Consider the following 20,180-nt stretch of genomic DNA (forward strand, 5'->3'; position numbering starts at 1 on the left):
AAAGGTGTCCAGGTATAAACACATAGTATGCAAATGTAATGCACGACATGCATCAAATAATGTATACATAATAAATCGCGATTACATGTACTACATCTTTCATTGGATAAGAGTCGTTTCCTTATAACTGAAACATTTATCCATGTTATATTTAAGCTCATGGCATAGAAATGTGTATGGTAATCGCCTGTGACATAAGTATGCAAATTAGATAACCGGAAAGGCCACCTGTTTCAACAGTGCGCATGAGCGTGTGTTTTATCTATTTTGATAGATCAAAATGACAATGCTACAACGTTATCAGTATTACTAAATGGCTATATAAGGAGATAGATTGAAGGAATTTGAAGTTGACTGACACGTGGTTTTGGACATAAATGTAAAACCTTGAGCTCCAGAAAAGCCTTAGGTTCTTTTAACTAACTTATGAAACGTCTAAATGCAAGAAATACCAGAAACGGAATAAAACATATTTGATAGACCACGTGCGGCAAGAAGACGATGGGTGTCATGACAAGACTGAACATGCTTTCATCGCCTTCCCTGGTGGCTCAATGGGAAAAAAGTGGATTACAATGCTAAACATGTTATGTGAAGGTGCTAGTTCGATTTACTTAATAAAATTTTCATGTGAAAAGAAATTGTCACCAAAAACAAACTCTCAGCAGGTTTCACTTGAAAGCAATACCTCTCACAGGGTCACCATGGGTGTGATCCTTGTTGATTACTTAGAAAGACAAAAGACGATTACCGGTGCGTACTATGCTGATTTGCTTCATCGCCTGAAAGAAAGGCGGCGAGGAATGCTGACTTCTGGAGCTCTACGTTTTCATTACAATGCCTCTTCTCACTCCTCTCGACTTGCAAAGGCTGCTGTGCAACAATATGGGTTCGAAGAGATTCCTCGCCCTCCATACACGCCAGACCTTACACCAAGTGATTTCCACCTGTTTCCTAAACTGACAGAACACCTTCGTGGAAAGCGCCATGACGACAACGATGACCTCAAAGATGTCGTGAATGAGTTTCAGGGTGGCTTCAGAAAACTTCTTCCTGACTGGAATTGAAAAGCTTCACTATCGACATGAGAATTGTGTTGAAAAGTAGGGAGATTATGTTGAAAAATAAATCATAAAACACTTTCGCAATTGTTGGTTTTGTTTGTTAGGCTTAGAACATTTTGACCACCCCTCGTATCAAACACCAGGTTACATAACTGAAATATTATAAGATTATTCTTAACAGTTCTAAACATCTGACGATCCTGCTTTATTCCCACGGTCAAGAATACATAAATATGCGAGACAACAAATTGCAGACACTCCATTGATCGTCGTCGTCGTCATGCTTGTTATCTGCCTGCACGTTCTCTTGGCTGTGTTTGTCGTTGCAGTCGCCGACCCCCAATATATCATCGACACGAGTGAGTGGATTGAGGAAACAACCCGTTTTGCCTCAAATATACTTCAAACTGTCACTATTATAAGAGTATTTTTATTTTATAAATATTTTGATAACGCTCTGCTTTCGTCTTTGCCTAATGTTATTGTTGCCAGTGGATAAGAATGAACGTCTGTTAGCTTTCGCGTCTGTTTTTGCGGTTTTGCTGCAATAAGATTCTGTTTTATCACATTAACATATGATCTTAACTGCAGATTATATAAGTAACGTGTTCTTTTACAGTAGGGCACACATGTGATCATGGTTCAAAACCCGTAACTTCATGTACAGAGTTCCGTCCTTTTGCGCTACCAGGATCCGCTAATCGTCAGTTCGAATCCAAGATTCGACCGATCATGATCCTACGTCTGCGAGCACTCTACCTATGTTACACATCTCAGATCTTCGAGATCTTGTGCTTTCCCCAACATTACACTGACGCGGAGTGATATAACTGACATATTCTTCAACCTGTTTGAACCAATATTAGGCGCTCCATTACTCTTTGGTCAGAGTACATGATCAGAAACATTATTTACTGTTTTGTATTTCGCCATCCTAGAGTGCCCGGACAAGCCAGCGGACATTGTTTTTGTTGTGGATGGATCAGGAAGCGAGGGGTCATCTAATTTCAGAAAGGAAACTACGTTTATAATCAATTTTGTAAATAATTTCAATATTGGTCACTTAAAATCTCAAGTCAGCCTTGTCCAGTTTGCAACTACGGTGCGGAACGAGTTCAATCTGAAGGACCACACCGATAACTCAAGTCTTGACAGTGCTATTTCTAGAATTCATTGGCTGAACGGCGAGACGTACACCGGAGACGCTCTCAACTACGTCGACAGGAACAGCTTCAGTCAAGCAAACGGTGGCCGTAACAACGTTGATAAGATTGTCATTGTCTTAACCGACGGTGAGTCAAACCATCCCAATGAAACCGCGGTCGCAGCGAAGAAACTACACGACCGCCGTATTACCGTTGTTGCCGTCGGCATTGGCAGTGCCGTCAATCAGGATGAACTCAACGCCATTGCAAGTAACTCGAAGTATGTGTTCCTTGTGCCCAACTTCGATGCTCTTCACACAATCCACCAGAAACTAACGGATACAACCTGCAAATGTGAGTATCCCAGTGAAACGCTATACTCTCAAATTCCCAGAATATTTTGTTAAATGCTATAGATAACAGCCACGTTCTACACGGAATAGATATATAGACTGGCGTGTTGCATGGTAAAAGTCATGCCGAAAATCAGGGTTCGATTCCACACATAGCTGCAGTGTGATATATTAACTCATTCTTGGGGGCCCCTACTGTTCTAAATCTGGCATACTGCTAAACGTGCAAAGTCATACTGATTCACTTTTCATTAACTTATTAGTATTATTTGTTTAAAACATAGTATGTTACACGCGATATGTTATATGTATCTCATAGTATGTTACACACTGTGTGTTATCTGTATCTCATAGTATGTTACACGCGATATGTTATATGTATCTCATAGTATGTTACACACTGTGTGTTATCTGTATCTCATAGTATGTTGCACTCTGTGTGTTATATGTATCTCATGGTATGTTTCATATATTGGTGTTATATGTATCTCATAGTATGTTACACACTGTGTGTTAAACCAGTATTTATCTCATGGTATATTACACACTGTGTTATATTTATCCCATAGTATGTTACACACTGTGTTATATGTATCTCGTAGCACGTTACACACTGTGTGTTAAACGTATCTTTTTGTGTGTTGCACACTGTGTGATAAATATAAGCCATAGCCTAATACACGCTGTGTTTCAATATAAATCTCGTTATATGTTACGTTTTCACATTGTATGTTTCCAGTGTGTGACTCCTCGCCTATTGACCTGGCGTTCCTTCTTGACGGGTCGGGCAGCGAAGCCAAGAGCAACTATGGCAATCAGCTCGACTTTGTGAAGCTTGTCATTGGGGAACTCAACTTCCATGGCAATGGTACCCGTATCGCCATGGTAACATTTGCTACAAACGCCCACAAGGACTTCGATTTCAATACCTACAAAGATTTACACTCAATAAACAACGCCATCGACAGAACACATTACCCTGACGGAGAATCGTACACTCATTTGGGGCTGCAGTACCTCACCGACCACACATTCGCAACTAATATGGCTAGATACGGCTCCAAACACGTGGCCGTTGTTCTGACAGATGGGCGTTCTAATGAGGAAGATCTTACCAAGATTGAGGCTAATCGTCTGAAGGCCCATGGTGTCTTGGTGATAAGCGTTGGTATCGGCTCTGAGGTCCAGCAGGGGGAACTGAAAGCCATTGCATCGGGTGATCATTATGTCCTCAACGTCAACTCCTCCGCATCCCTGCTCTTGATCCACGACAAGGTCGTCGACCTCCTGTGTGAATGTGAGTCGTTGTTTTACATGAATTTTATTAATGATTAGGTGGCATTTATAGACTGCTACATTTCCTACATCCAAAATTATTGACAAAAATAATCAAGAAAAATATAGCTCGCATCGCCTGCCGTTACAAAAAGTTTCATATGAGTAGAAAGGTGTGTATCTCATAGTATCTTACATACAGTGTGTTATATGTATCTCATACAATGTTACACACTGTGTGTTATATTTATCTTATAGTATGTTACACACTGTGTGTTATATGTATCCCATAGTATGTTACACACACTGTCATATTTATCCCATTATATGTTACACACTGTGTGTTATATGCATCTCATAGCATGTTACACACTGTGTGTTATATTTATCTTATAGTATGTTACACACTGTGTGATATATTTATCTTATAGTATGTTACACACTGTGTGTTATATGTATCCCATAGCATGTTACACACACTGTGTCATATAAATCCTATTATATGTTACAAGGTGTGTTATATACATCTCATAGCATGTTACACGTTGTGTGTTTTCTGTGTCTCATACTATGTTACACACTGTGTGTTATATGTTTCCCATAGTATGTTACACACACTGTGTCATATTTGTCTAATAATATGTTACACACACTGTGTTATATGTATCTCATAGTATGTTACATACTGTGTGTTATACGTATCTCATAGTATGTTACACACTATCTTATATTTATTCCATAGTATGTTACACACTGTCTTATATTTATCCCATAGTATGTTACACACTATTATTCACAAAAAATAATTAAGACAATTATACCACGCATCGCCTGCGGTTATAAATAGTTCGACTGATCGTGTCAATTGGTTTCATACGAGTAGAAAGAAATGTTTCTCATAGTATGTTACTTTCAGTGTGTTATATGAATCTCATACTATGTTACACGTTGTGTGTTTTCTGTATCTCATACAATGTTACACACTGTGTGTTATATGTTTCCCATAGTATGTTACACACACTCTGTCATATTTGTCTAATTATATGTTACACACACTGTGTTATATGTATCTCATAGTATGTTACACACTGTGTGTTATATGTATCTCATAGTATGTTATACACTGTGTGTTATCTGTATCTCATAGTATGTTACACACTGTGTGTTATATGTCTCTCATAGTATGTTACACACACTGTGTTATATGTATCTCATAGTATGTTACACACTGTATATGTATCTCATAGTATGTTACACACTGTGTGTTATATGCATCTCATAACATGTTACACGTTGTGTGTGTTGTGTATCTCATACAATGTTACACACTGTGTGTTATATGTTTCCCATAGTATGTTACACACACTGTGTCATATTTGTCTAATTATATGTTACACAGACTGTGTTATATGTATCTCATAGTATGTTACACACTGTGTGTTATACGTATCTCATAGCATGTTACACGTTGTGTGTTTTCTGTATCTCATAGTATGTTACACACTGTGTGTTATATGTTTCCCATAATATATTACACACACTGTGTCATATTTGTCCAATCATATGTTTCACAGACTGTGTTATATGTATCTCATAGTATGTTACACACTGTGTGTTATATGTATCTCATAATATGTTACACACTGTGTGTCGACTGATCGTGTCAATTGATTTCATATGAGTAAAAAGGAGCGTATTTCATATTTCACCAGGATTTCATATGATCCTAATACTTTATATTTTATAGAGATTTCTGATATATTTGCATTTGTTGTTTCAGCTAAAAATGTATTCACCACTAGTAAGTATGTATGCATCTTTTTTACTTGATCGAAAGAAAATAATGTACAATTAAACCCTGACAATCCGAACATCCCACTATCCGGAGGTTGTTGATGGACATGTTTTGATAGTATTGATACATTGGTAGTGATGATCCGCTAATAATGAAATGTACTTAACCCTTTGATTTCACTTGGAGTGGTACCTCGTGGCAGTTGATTGGAGCACACATAGTTCCAACTTAGCAATCCTTAAAGAAAAGCGACAAAAACATTTCCATAATCATAAGAAATCTCCGCCAAAAGAGACTCTGTGTCTGTGAATCACTATCAAATGGTGATCATACCAGACGTTCGCGAAAAGGTGACACCCGTCACAAACACATGCAAAGGCAAGTCAATTGTTCACCTGAAAATGAAAATGAAAATTCTACATTACTGCTAGTTACTCATTTCGTATATTCAGTGTATGTAAGCACACATAATCAATTAACTGCTTGCTTTCTTTAGCTCTAAAGCCCACTACAACGACAACAACGCCCAAACCTACAACCAGAGCGACAACTACACCGAAGCCAAGACTTGGTGAGATGAATTAGGGATAGGGTCTCAAGGTCCTCACGCTTGTTAAGGGCCGCTGAGTATCGAGTGTTCACAAAATGTCATCTATACATCTCTATAGGTCTAAACAGTTAAAAACTACTCATTAGCGCTAGTAAAGAATCTGGGCTATTTTGGACAGACGATGGTAGATACGCTTCTCCGTGGATAGCGTTTTCAGGATTATTCTAACATTAAGGCCTCAACGCGTATCGCGGGTATTGTAACTGCCATTTGTATGTGAATTCAAAACGAGAAAAATCAGTCTCGATTATCTTCCAAAACAAATTCCATTGGGCGTAAAAGGCAAAATACTGACGAAAATTATGTGAATGGATCACTGAAAATTAATGATGACACCAGGTGTTCTCGAAAAGGGCAAACCCGCCACTCAAAATTTTGCATAAAGATGACCTTCGCAACCCTCATTACTCTGAAATTCAAGACGAATGTAAACAAGTAACCGCTATATCCCTCCTGCAGTGTGTGGTCCTTCCCCGGCCGATATCCTTTTCCTCTTGGACAACTCGGACAGCGAAGGAGCAGACAACTTCGCCAAAGAGGTCAACTTCGTCTACAACTTCGCCAACCGATTCGTCATTGATCCGAAGCACACCCGGATCAGCGCCCTCACATTTTCCACAACTGCCAAGAACGAGTTCTGGTTCAACACTTACAAAACACACGCCGGGGTGACAGCAGCCATTAAACACATCCAATATGTCGGTGCGGGCACCAACACCGCAGCCGGGCTGAAAATGGCCAGGATACAGAGCTTCGCGAAGATCCACGGGGCAAGGGTTAACTCTACAAGGATCGCTATCGTTATCACAGACGGTAGGTCCATAAATGAAACTGAGACATTGAAAGAAGCAGCTAGTCTAAAGAGGACAGGAGTAACTATCATCTCCATAGGTATCGGGTTTGGACAGGACGACCATGAGCTGAAAACTATGGCCAGCACGCCGAGCTATGTGTTTAGTGTGGAGAACTTTGATGCTTTGAAGACCATCCAGAGGCAAGTGATTGAGACGACTTGCCAGGAGCACAAAGGATGATTGCAGGCCTGTGGCTATTTCCTAACAGGATCTTATGAGATAATTAATTCTTACTTATTGTACATGCTTATTGTAACCGAAAACCTAACTTCGTAAACTGACTTTGAATTAAACTATACTTCTTCACATTGTTCCAATGTATGCCTTAATTGGAGAGTGAGGTGAGTGGGTGAGTGAGTGAGTGAGTGAGTGAGCGCGAGGAACCAAGAACCCGAACCCGGATTTGTAAACGTTTATTTGTCCCACTCCGCAATATTCCAGCTATAGGACTGATCAATCTGAAAATCCTTTGTTCACCACACCCCAAACGTACTAAGGTTATGATGATGATGTTGTTGGTGGCGGTGGTGTTGCTGTAGACCATCACACTCGGTAATATTCAAGTCATATGTCGGCAGTTCTGGGCCAGACAATCCAGTGATTGATATTGTGAGCAACTATCCACGCCATCCATCGGGTTAAGATGACACACAATCAACCAGGTAACCGACCCTGACCACCCGATCTTTTAAGTCGACACTTACGACCAGCATAAACTGCTGGGGACCAATTCTAAACCGGAATTCCAACGGGAAATTGATATGTTACATGGTTAAGAAAGTGGCTTATTGATGAAAATATTCTTTAGGAAACTATAAGAATATATATATATATATATATATATTTCATACAATGTTTGCCAGCAATGCAACACATCCATAAAACCAAACCATAGGTTGTAAGTTATCTAATATGTGTTATTTCGCGAATAAAGACAACAGTTATGACGAACCATACTGCTAATAGAAGGCACAATGAAACTAATGCAAGGTTATCTGAATGGCGCTTATTGGAAATGAACTGTTAGGTTGAAGGTATTTGTCTTGCCTTTGCATGTGTTTGTGACGGGTGTCATCGGTGGTGCACAATACGCCCGCCTTTTTGCGAACACTTGGTATCATCACTATTTTATATTGATTGATAAACGTATGCTCATGATATAGTCAGCATCGTACAATGGACTAAACACCGACAGATTGGATAAAGTATATATTATGACCTCAGATGTAATCTATTCAAACTCATGTTCCTGTCTGAAAAACATCTCATAACGAAACCACACAGAACGGCTCGGGGCTTTATTCCAAAATGGGTCGAAAGCTAAGACGATCCTAACTCCCTAACCTTAACACTGACCTCCGACCGCCATAGCTCTAGTTTAGCTCAGTCTAGGTTAACAGATGCATGCAGTATCAACATCAACATAGCCATCAGAGTATTATAACAGTTAGGTTATTGCTACTGTTATATTTGTACCCAATAGTACTTGTGTACCTAAGTACTCATGGACTGATGACGTCACCACAAATAGTGATGATGTCATCGTTAGCAGAATAGAACATGGCATTGATATTACAATCCAAGTCATATTTAATAAAACCACGCAAAAAGACTTTCTCCATTTCATGTCACGTGACAATAAATGTAATAACCTGGATGACCTACAAAGCTTTTCACTCATCCGATAATATTTGAGTTGTCCATATGTTTGGTTTCACGGACTGACATCCATGGACTCTTCTCAATACAGACCGTGTTTCTATAAAAAGATTCATATCAATATATGCCCAATATATATCACACTGGCTGGGCGGTTTTCAGGAAAATATTCTGGCCAAGCACAAAGTTCAAAACTGTTTTTCACAGGGTAATGGACAAATGTATATTTTGTCTGATTTAATAAAACTTTTTTTCTTTATCGGGGTTGTGACGGACATTAGTCAGCCGATGTTATTTGTTAGACTAGATGGGTTAGATCCCGCCGTCTATCCGGGGTAGGATAGGTATTCAGCAACCCATACATGCCGTAAGAGGCGACTATGCTTGTCGTAAGAGGCGACTAACGGAATCGGGTGGTCTGGCTCGCTGACTTGGTTGATGCATGTCATCGATCCCAGTTGCGTGGATCAATGCTCATGTTGTCAATCACTGGACTGTCTGTTCCAGACTCGATTATTTACAGACCGCCGTCATATAGCTGGAATATTGCTGAGTGCGGCGTTAAACAAAAAAACAAAACAAAAAACAAACAAACTATTTTTGTGTCGTTAATCGTAGTCTAATAATGAATAAATATTCCAGTATTTTTTCATGTAGTTAAAACATGACCTAACATTATGTTTGAAGTCATGTTGATGGTTGTTTCTTCTTAAAGCCGCCTTGAACATCATCGACACAATTCGGCTCAAAAGGCATGTATAACGTTTTACGCCGTTTTTACAATATTCTGGCAATACCATGACGGGGACACTAAAGTTTGTGCATAAGGAACTAATAAAGGAGAAAGTTTAAACACATGACGACACCAGGTTTTATTTTTAAATCAGGAAAGAATCCACGTTTCATCAAAAGTGTCAAGATACAACACAACATCATCTGTATTACTCCTTGTGTGTTAATGGTCAGTGATGGGCGCCATGGTCCTGGCAAGTCGTCTCGATCACCTGCCTTTGGATGGTCTTCAGGGCATCAAAGTTCTTCACACTGAACACATAGTTTGACTTACTTGCCATGGACTTCAGTTCATGGTCGTCCTGTCCGAAGCCGACCCCGATAGAGATAACTACAACTCCACTGTTCTTCAAACTGGTCGCTTCTCTTAAAGTAGCCGCTTCATCCTTGGATCTGCCATCAGTAATGACGATAGCGATCTTAGTCGCGTTAGCCCGGGATCCATGGTTTTTAGTAAAACTTTGGGATCTGGCGAATTTGAAAGCATCAGCTGTGTTCGTGCCCGCGCCGACATACTTGATGTTGTTGATGGCGTGTGTGACGTCATGGCGGTTTTTGTAGGTGTTAAACCAGAACGCGTTTTGAATATTATTTGAAAATGTCAGAGCGCTGATCTGATTGTGCTGGGGGTCGATGTAGAAACGGTTGGCGAAGTTGCTGACAAAGCCAGTCTCCTTTGCGAAGTTGTCGGCTCCCTCGCTGTCGGAGCTGTCCAGTAAGAAGAGGATATCGGCAGGTCGAGGTCCGCAAACTGGGAAAACATCAGAACAACTTATCATCACGTTATTATACGAAAGTCAGAGAGTGAATGTTGTGTTACGACAGAGTCAGAAATATTACAGCTATATCACAACCAATCTCATTAAAATCAGATCTTAGTTCTTGCTACCGCTAAACAAAGATCTGAGGACATCCCATTGCGGGTATGTCTGAACGACCTTTCATCTGACCAATCAGAGCACCGCTTATCAGATCATGAAAGTGACAGTTGGAATGTGATTTTTGATCATGCAACCTCGGAAAAAAAACACAGGGTATTCCGAACGACATTTATGGGCTTTATGTCTGTATTCATACAATCTAGACCATCTATTAGCCATTTCAGAATGTTCTTTTGTTCAGTTTTTAAGTTTTTAATCGAGTGTATGTCAAAATATGTTTCGAAGCGTAGTTGCCAGTTTGAAACTCGTGCCGTAAAGCTCGGTTAAGCTGCCTTCTGATTGGCTATTGTCGACTTCTTGCTAGTCATTCTGTTGGTCGGTCAAAGTTCGCGAAAGTTCGGTCTGACGTGACCAGTAATGGGATGTCCTCAGTTCTTTGTTTAGCGGCAGCGAGAACTAAGATGTGATTTTAATGAGATTGTATCACAACGGTCGTGTAATCTACTATGGAACAGACACGCCTGTTACTGAAACCATCGTGTACGATTACTTGTATTCCGAAAACTATATCTCTGCTAAATAAAAGCGACAAAACCATTTCTATAATCATAACAAACATTCCTCTCAATAAAAGATACAAACAAACACCGTTGTACTATGCCTACTATATCATAAACAAGGTACCAGATGACATAGGTGTACTTCGTGTCATTTTGAAACACAGGACCGCCTCCGTGGTCAAGTGGACAGCGCGTCTGCCCAGTGAGTAGAAGGTTCGATACCCTGCCAAGTCATACCGAAAGACGTTGAAAGATGGTACGTGTTACGGTTGTAAGGGGATACAACAAGGACTGGTCGGCTTTTTGTCAGTATACTGGTTAAGTCTTTGAAAGTCATTTAGAAGTGATACACATAAGGAAGAGAATTTATGAATGTCAACTTCCTTAATATGAGGAACACAACGTTTCGGAGTATATATTTACTCCTTCATCAGGTGAATAAACCAAAAGCTGTATACTGTTTAGGGGACTTTGCCCTGCCCTATAAAATCGGAACAGCACACACACACACACACACACACACACACACACACACACACACACACACACACACACACACACACACACACACACACACACACACACACACACACACACACGCACGCACGCATACACACACACGCTCACACACACACACTCACACACACACACGCACGCACGCATACACACACACGCTCACACACACACACGCTCACTCACACAAACACACGCACGCACGCACGCACACACACACACATACACACGCACACAAAAATTTATCCTCCACATATTTACCATGAAACTTTATGATGGCCGTAAATGCTGTAACTCTGAATGTTAAACCCGATTTCATGTCACCACCAAACGGGCGTCACAGTATAGGAACGCGTCTCACCAATACATCGTATATAAAACATGAATCCGTAATCGCGTGTATACTGTATAAAGTCACACTTTGTGTGTGTATAACCCAAAGCTTAACGTTTGGACATTTTCATAACACGTTTCATAAGTCCAATTATGTCACATGTTGGCTTTAATGTTACCAAACCATGTAAGTTGACCAACCTTTTCTCGGCTCGGGCGTCGTCGTCGTCGGTAACGCTGTGGTACTTGTTGTCGTCATGATGGCTAATAGGGCATAACATATTAATCAGTCAGTCATGTATTTGCTTGTACTGAAACGCCACCTGCCCATAGTATATAATACAGTACATGGGTCGCTATATGCAGGAGATAATGCCGATGCGACGTTAAATTTTAACTCACTCACATTACATGGAGGTTGATATACTTTACATACTTGTATCAGAATATCACAGCATGAAAAGTCATATTTCCGTTTTCCGGAAACCTTCCCACTTTGAATTCGGAATGTTTCCGACCCGGAAACCTTTTTAACGTGTTTCCCACTTAACTGAACAAAATGCACTATTCAATGCACTATGGTACGGTTTCCGGCTAGGAAACATTCCGTATTCAAAGTGGGCCGGTATCCGGGAAACTGAAACCTCACGTTACACGCTGTGTATAGAAACCTGTTTGGCATACATCTCAATAAAGACATCTTATGCAACAGAATGCATTCGCAATAGCTGATGCCTCCATCGGAAAGAAATTATGGCTTCTTTCATCAAACACCTGCGTACGTATACGTAAACTGGATGCATTATTCACTTCAACAAAACATCAACATATATGTACCGTGTTGGATTTAGTGCAACTGTAGCAAACACCATACATATATATATATATACATATATATATATATGTCTTTACACAACTGGGGCGGTCGGGTAGCCTAGTGGTTAAAGCGTTCGCTCGTCACGCCAAAGACCCGGGTTCGATTCCCGACATGGGTACAATGTGTGAAGCCCATTTCTGGTGTCCCCCGCCGTGATATTGCTGGAATATTGCTAAAAGCGGCGTAAAACCATACACACTCACTCACTTTACACAACTGGATGGAAGAAGGGTAACGGTGTCTAGGTTACGTAAGGTTGATACTTCACAAGCCATGCTCGTCACGACATGGCTGAAATACTGCCAATGTGACGTTCAATTTTAACTCACTCAATCACAAGCCATGCATGTACATCATGCATATTTCCATTTACTAAATTAAGTATCTTAAGATCAGTAATCTGTAATTTAAAACTTACTTGTACGGAAGACATTATGGGCTGAAAATAAATAAAATACAAAGAAAATGAAACACCACAGACATAAATATATAAAAAAGTGAACTACTGTCAGTGAATACTATAATCTATAAAACTCCTTTCTTTATCGGGGCACGTGTGAGCTCGTTCTTTAACGCACCCACTTCAAACTTCGACCTTTATTCCTACAACAAGCTGCCACGCCTTGATTTAACTGAAATACTATTCAAAGTGACGTTAAATTGAACCCACTCGATCACTGTTTCGTTGATACTCTCATGTACAAGTCGATACAAACATCGGGGCGGTGGGTAGCCTAGTGGTTAAAGGGTTCGCTCGTCACGCCGAAGACGCAGGTTCCATTTCCCACGTGGGTACAATATGTGAAGCCCATTTCTGGTGTCCCCCGCCATGATATTGCTAGAATACTGCTAAAAGCGGCGACAAACCATACTCGCTTACTATACAAACATAAACAGTAGATGACATAAAGGTGAATCTGTCAAAATCCTTTAAATTCAATGGGTATCAAAATAGAATTTGTTTTATTTGCATACTGTTTTAAAGTTATAGTCGGCATAAAACATCAAAACAGATATAATAGAATTAGACATTTGCCTTACTGAATATGTCTACATGCATATATCACCACTTGGAGATTCCGAGTTACAATATGCCTAGCAACCTGTGCTGGCCACAACAGGCCACCACATGGACCGGATGGTCAGGCTCGGCGACTTGGTTGGCTGCATACCATCGTACCCCAACGACATGAATCTTAGCTCACAATATCGATCACTGGATTGTTTGGTCCAGACTCGAGTACTTTTGTTTGTTTGTTGTTTAACGCCGCATTCAGCAATATTCCAGCTATACGACGGCGATCTGTAAATAATTGAGTCTGGACCAGACAATCCAGTGATTGACATCAAGATCATCGATCCGCGCAATTGGGATCGATGACATGCATCAACCAAGTCGGCGACCCTGACCACCCGATCCCGTTAGTCGCCTTTTACGACAAGCATAGTCGCCTTTTATGGGTTGCTGAAGACCTATTCTACGGGTCGATTACTTACAGGCCGCCGACATATAGCTGAAACATTGGTGTTTTGGGCGTTAAACAAACCAACAAAACATGCATTTTTCACTCACATGCACAAAGCAGATCGACCACCTTGTCGTGGATCTTGTCAAGGTCTTTAGGCTCATCAACCGTGACGACATACTTATCTCCAGAGGCGATATTCTTCAGCTCCGTCATCTGTACGCCAGCTCCGATGCCTACAGCAATCACCAGGACACCGCTGGCCTTGAGACGTGCTGCCTCCTGCTTGGTGAGGTTTTCCTCATTGGATCTTCCGTCAGTTAGAACCACCGCGATGTGCTTCGTACCATACCTAGACTCCCTTTGTGAGAAGGTGTGGTCGTGGAGGTACTGTAGACCCAGATGCGTGTACGACTCTCCATTTGGATAGTGAACTCGGTCTATATTATGATTCACTGTGTTCGGGGACCTTCCGTCTTTGAAGTCGAAGTTTTTGTTCGCACCTGTGGAGAAGGTAACCATGGCTACCCTGGTTGCATTGTCGCCGATATGGAGTTCTCCAACAACGAGTTTGGCAAAGTTCTTCTGATAGCCGAAGTCTTTGTTGCCTTCGCTGCCAGAGCCATCGAGAAGGAATGCCAGGTCCATTGGTGTGGAATCACACACTGAAACAAATCAACCGGTCACAGGTATAAGTTGCAGAAACCATGGCTTAAATTACATTGTGTAGGGTGAGGTTTATATACCACATGCAGCCAGTATGAGAGGGGGATGTACTCTGAGGGCAAAAAGAAAGTATACCGAGTTTGTGTTTGTCTTTGTCATTGAAAATTGAAGGAATTGTTGTTAAATTTGATTGTGTCTATTTAGCCATTACCCATTCCTGCAACAGTGTGCAACAAAAATGAACGTGCAACCACACGACCCCTACCATGTTTGAAATGTTGTAAATTTGTCCCGAACAAAGCAAACTTATAGATGTTCGAAGATAAGATGTCTAAGATAACAGCTGTGTTGTGTATTATGCGAAAATATATATAAAAAAATGAAACATTTAAATCAAAATATTAAAAAAAAATTAGATAAAGCATGTAGAAGTACCAAGTGCCAGTACAGTACATTTTGTATATATAATATCGCCAACTTAAGATATGTTCAGTTGATAGTTCCAACATAAGATAAAATGAAAGGTATGGTTTCTTTTGCTCCTCAGTATATGCCCGTTGTGCAGAAGAAATTCCTGGATGTTCCACGAACGTCCTGACAACTAACCCATGCGCTGGTATTTTCTCATTGCTTTCTCAAGTTGTGCTGTCACGCTCATGTTATTCCTTGTCTTTTCTAGTTAAAGGTTGGAAGAACATGACGAAATAGAACTTTTTATGGATAACTTCTTAATTCTTTGTACAGACGTTTCAGGGCTACGTCTTGCCCTTTCATAACTTGGAGAAGAAGATGCTCTGAAACACAACCTTATCCGCACCACATACATCACCATCGAATAACCCCTTCTTGTTTTAGCCACCATCAAACATGGGTGTATACTTTTTTTTGTCCGGCAGTGTATGTACAAAATTATTCTTTCTCTGTAAAACAATTGTGTATTAGCTGTGGGATTGCCATTCAGGACATTATGCGTGCAATTTCACAATTTATCTTTCCAGTGATATAAATGCGAAAAAGTAAAGGTATCTGCTTATGTTTGCGTTTGAGTTATTAAGTCGTAATTGCGGCTCACGTTTGCAGGTTGTGTCCGTGATGTCGTTGTGGATGGTGTGAAGAGCATCGAAGTTGGGCACAGTGAACACGTGCTTGCTGTTGCTGGCGATGGTGTTGAGCTCGTCCTTGTTGACCTCGCTGCCTATTCCGATAGCGACCACATTGATGTGATTATCATGAAGGCGTTTTGCAGCTATAGCTGTCTCATTAGGGTGGTTGGACCCTCCGTCTGTCAACACAATGACGACTTTCGCCACGTGGTCACGTCCGCCGTTTACTTTCTGGAAGCTGTTCCTGTTGACGTAGTTCAATGCGTCCCCGGTGTAGGTCTCGCCATTGAGCCATTTGATGTTGCTGATAGAATTGATGAGAGTTGTTGAGGAGTGCCCGTCTTTCAAGGAAAACTCGTTACGAACAGATGTGGCGAATTGCACAACGCTGATCTGGACTGTCGATGGGCCAATGTTGAAGTTTTTGGTGAAGTTACTGACGAAGTCTAGTTCCTTCCCGAAGTTTGCCTGTCCCTGACTGCCGGACCCATCCAGAACGAACACAATGTCAGCTGGCTTGTCGGGGCATTCTGGGGACCAAGGATATTTCAAAGTGAATACGTGTTATTGACAATATGTAACCTATATATAATCCCGGATCACATAATGATTGGGTATCAGCATATCGTCCCTGCTGCCACAAGATTAATACTGGTCGCAGCTTTCAGCTACGTTTGTTTGTTATTTAACTGCGCACTCAGCAATGTTCCAGCTATATGACGGCGGCCTGTTAATAATCGAATCTGGACCAGACAAAGACAGAAGGATGGTCATTTGAGGACGCTTTGACTGCATGACCAACTGATCCTGACGCGGCCAAGGGACGCAATTCACCATACCTACCTGAACATGATCAAATTGTACATCATTATTGACGTAATGTCCTCATCCTACACTTATATTATGATGACATTTTGAGGCAGACCTACTTGAACCGACGATGTACTGTGGGTCGGCAACCGTGGCGGCGACGAACGCCAGCAGCAGAGCGAGACAATGCCCGATCATGATGGTGAGTCTGTTTGAAGCGGCCAGAGACTGTGGTGGTATACATATATATAGGCACCCTGACATGATGTGACAAAACCGAGATAGCCAGCTGGATGATCGACACTAGGCTTTCATAACCGACATTCCATTCGATCTACATAAAGTATATCTGGGACATTAAAAAACTGTCTGACAAAGGTTAAGCAAAATCATTAAAATTGGTCGAATAAGTCCAAAATGATACTGTGTTTTATATTGTCGCTGTGTGAGGCATCTGACGTCATTTCGTAAGGCCAGTATTTGCAACATCCAAAAGTTGTTGTTAGTGCCAATAATACGTTATTTACGTCAAGTTTCAACGATCAGTAGGATTTAATGTCGCCATGTGCAGGTAGGGGTTTTTAAATTGGGTTTGTATAACGTGTGTTTACGTCAAAGGATCACTGGACAATGTGGACATTCTTGTCATTTGTTCCAAAACGTCGACTGTCGTTTTCGAGAAGAAGTATTTATAATCAGGAGTCCTATAAGACATATTCTGATAGTGATAAGTCCAGTTCCTGACCTTAATCCAGTATTCGGATTCTGTCTGCCAGTTTCTCAGAATTGTTTGATCTCCGTATGTTCTGTACGATATTTTTGGATTTTTGTTTGGAGACTTGTTTCAGCTACTTTTTAATCAGACAGACAGTTTCATTTTTTCATCAACCTGAAGCATGATTATTTTTTCAAGCAATTTCTGGACAACATATTTTTTCGAGTACATTTAATAAAATCTGTGTGTCCTTACCCATGTGAAGATGAAGCTTGGCTTATTTTGTAAGTCAATGTGTATTAACCAGTCCCAGAGGATTTCTACGATTCCGCGATCGCGGAAAGATTACAGAAAATGTAACCTACCGCAGAATTGGAGAAAAAGTCGCAGAATGTGCCATTTTTTATCAATCAGTGCACTAATCTTTGTTAATTTCAAGCCTTTCTGTAAAATATTGAGCCCGAATTATGTCCAAACATTTAACATACCATTCAGAAATACAAAATATGAATCCTACAGTAAAACTGTTTGTAAAATATAATCCCTCACTTTTATACGTTCTTGGGGCATTATGACTACATAAACTATGGTCACATCTAACCATAAATACATATCAGTGACACTATGCATATGAATTTCTACTATATACTTCAGTGTGAAAGACGAACCGTTCTGTGGTTGATAAAAGTGATATTTTCATTGCAGTGTACATAACACTGTAACGAAAGAATTGTCTTGTTTCCTACAAGGGCACCCCAGAAACCTATGATTGTGGGTTCGAATCCAGGTTCGCCCCGATTATGTTTCTGGGTGTGTTAGCACCATACCCCTGCTCGTGGGTTTCACCGAAGTGGTAAACGTCTGCATCACTTCGGGCTTTCCTCCTACATTAAGCTGACACGCCGCGATATAACTGGAATACTGTTAAAAGCGGCGTTAAACCAAACTTACTCACATAAATCACTATTGCTAGTATTAATTTCAACACATAGTAGAGGCTATATGAACTAATTCCATATCGAAATGAATGAAGTTCCTGTAAAATATCATCATTCAATTCTGTACACAATTCTTTTCTTTTCTCAGTCCTTGGGTTAATTCTACGTCTCCGGAGAAAACTAAGTGCTCTACCCTTAATTCTGTAGATATCTCTCATATAGACAGTACAGAGGACCTATACCGTTTCCAAGAGCCGATGACCCTTTCGTTGTAAGGTGTGTGCCTGGTAGTAACATGGCCAATCCTCGCCCTCAGGTCTCTGACGACACACCCATGATGCACCATTTATCCCTTGTGTCGTACTAACATAATTAAGCAGTACTGATGCTAAAGGATGCTTTATGATGTCAGAGAGATGACATTATTCAATTTTCGGGATCGGGTGGTCAGGCTCGCCGACTTCGTTGATGCATGTCATCGTATCCCAACTGGGTCGATGCTCATGATGTCAATCACTGGATTGTCTGGTCCAGACTCGATTATTTACGGACCGCCGTCATATAGCTGGAACATTGCTGAGTGCGGCGTTAAACAACAAATAAAACAACAACAACAAAAAACTTCTAAATGTTGAAGCAACTATGACTTATAGGAAGCATGGTACAGGTTGTGTTTACACTTTACTTACCCTATCCATAGGAACATTTCTGTGGTTATAGCTTCCACTTATCAGGTTTATCAGTGTAGCCACATGTAATCATTACCTTCACGATACAAGCACCGAACAGCACTACAAGCCTATGAAGCGGTCAAAGGTAGTTACTCTCTCCTGGTGGGATAAAATATTACATATGCAAGGTTACTTAGCATACAAGGAATAACAGTTGTAACTTCAAATTGACGGGGGTTGTGTGTTTAAAGCGTTCGCTCGTCACGCCGAAGGCCCAGGTTCGATTCCCCACATGGGTACAATGTGTGAAGGCCATATCTGGGGTCCCTCGCCGTGATATTACTGGAATATTGCTAAAAGCGGCGTAAACATATACACACTTGCTCTTCGTAGGAGGAAATATTAGATGTTTCCACTGATTTGACTGTTGTTCAGTCTCGGGCTGATAGTGGTGAAAACTCATCCATGGTTACCATTTGTTCGGGTGCACGGGTGGCCCAGTCACCTAAGGCGCAGCCTGGTTCCTTGGGTATGCTGCGCTCGCGCTCAGTTTAGTGCCTGAGGTAGTTGCAATTTTCCTTCCAGAGTTGCGTCCCTTTGGCACGCCAGAAACCAATGGTCGTGCCTCCGAATCCCGGTTCGCCCTGATTATGTATCTAGGTCCGTCAGCACCATACACTTCCTCGTGCGTCTGAGACCTGCATCACTTCGGGCTTTTGTCCAACATTCAGCTTGATGTAACAGTGATACTCTTCAAAGTCGTGGTAAAACTTATTTACAAATCTCAATCAAGACTCAGGCTGGGTCTGCGTCAAACAAACGTAAATTCCCACGAAAAATGATGAACATGGAGGGTTTCGGATCAGGAATCAGAAGCCTTTGGACCCAGCGTGCTGAAACCTTTGTCATGCCCAGTTCATTCTTTAGAACGTTTTCAACTCTCTCAAGAGAGACGCCTTCTGTATTGGCTTTGTGAAGTGTGGTGAATCGTCAATCGTCCATAATCATAGCATGCATTGTGTCAACAATGTCCTCAGTGGCGGCAGATGAAGGTCTTCCCGATCTTGGATCATCAGCGAGGCTCTCTCTTCCCCTCTTGA

The 20,180-nt window shown here is 41.0% G+C and overlaps 2 protein-coding genes across 2 annotated transcripts; one reads left to right on the forward strand and one right to left on the reverse strand.

The window, feature by feature from the left end:
- Positions 1-1,312: 1,312 nt before the first annotated feature.
- Positions 1,313-7,402, forward strand: LOC139444332 (collagen alpha-6(VI) chain-like). Its single transcript, XM_071225269.1, has 6 exons — positions 1,313-1,423; positions 2,003-2,563; positions 3,302-3,859; positions 5,618-5,638; positions 6,129-6,203; positions 6,702-7,402. The coding sequence occupies exons 1-6, from the start codon at positions 1,345-1,347 to the stop codon at positions 7,274-7,276; spliced, it is 1,869 nt and encodes a 622-aa protein (XP_071081370.1). The 5' UTR covers positions 1,313-1,344; the 3' UTR covers positions 7,277-7,402.
- A 2,210-nt stretch (positions 7,403-9,612) lies between these two features.
- On the reverse strand, positions 9,613-16,985 carry LOC139444331 (collagen alpha-5(VI) chain-like). The gene is made up of 6 exons (XM_071225268.1): positions 16,876-16,985; positions 15,916-16,476; positions 14,285-14,842; positions 13,130-13,150; positions 12,036-12,098; positions 9,613-10,298 (listed from the first exon to the last, which is right to left on the reverse strand). Exons 1-6 carry the CDS (start codon positions 16,952-16,954, stop codon positions 9,718-9,720), a joined length of 1,863 nt encoding a protein of 620 aa, XP_071081369.1. The 5' UTR covers positions 16,955-16,985; the 3' UTR covers positions 9,613-9,717.
- Positions 16,986-20,180: the final 3,195 nt, after the last annotated feature.

The sequence above is a fragment of the Haliotis cracherodii genome, unplaced genomic scaffold (assembly GCF_022045235.1).
Source record: "Haliotis cracherodii isolate W230 unplaced genomic scaffold, xgHalCrac1.p SCAF_5, whole genome shotgun sequence".
Lineage (NCBI taxonomy): Eukaryota > Metazoa > Mollusca > Gastropoda > Lepetellida > Haliotidae > Haliotis > Haliotis cracherodii.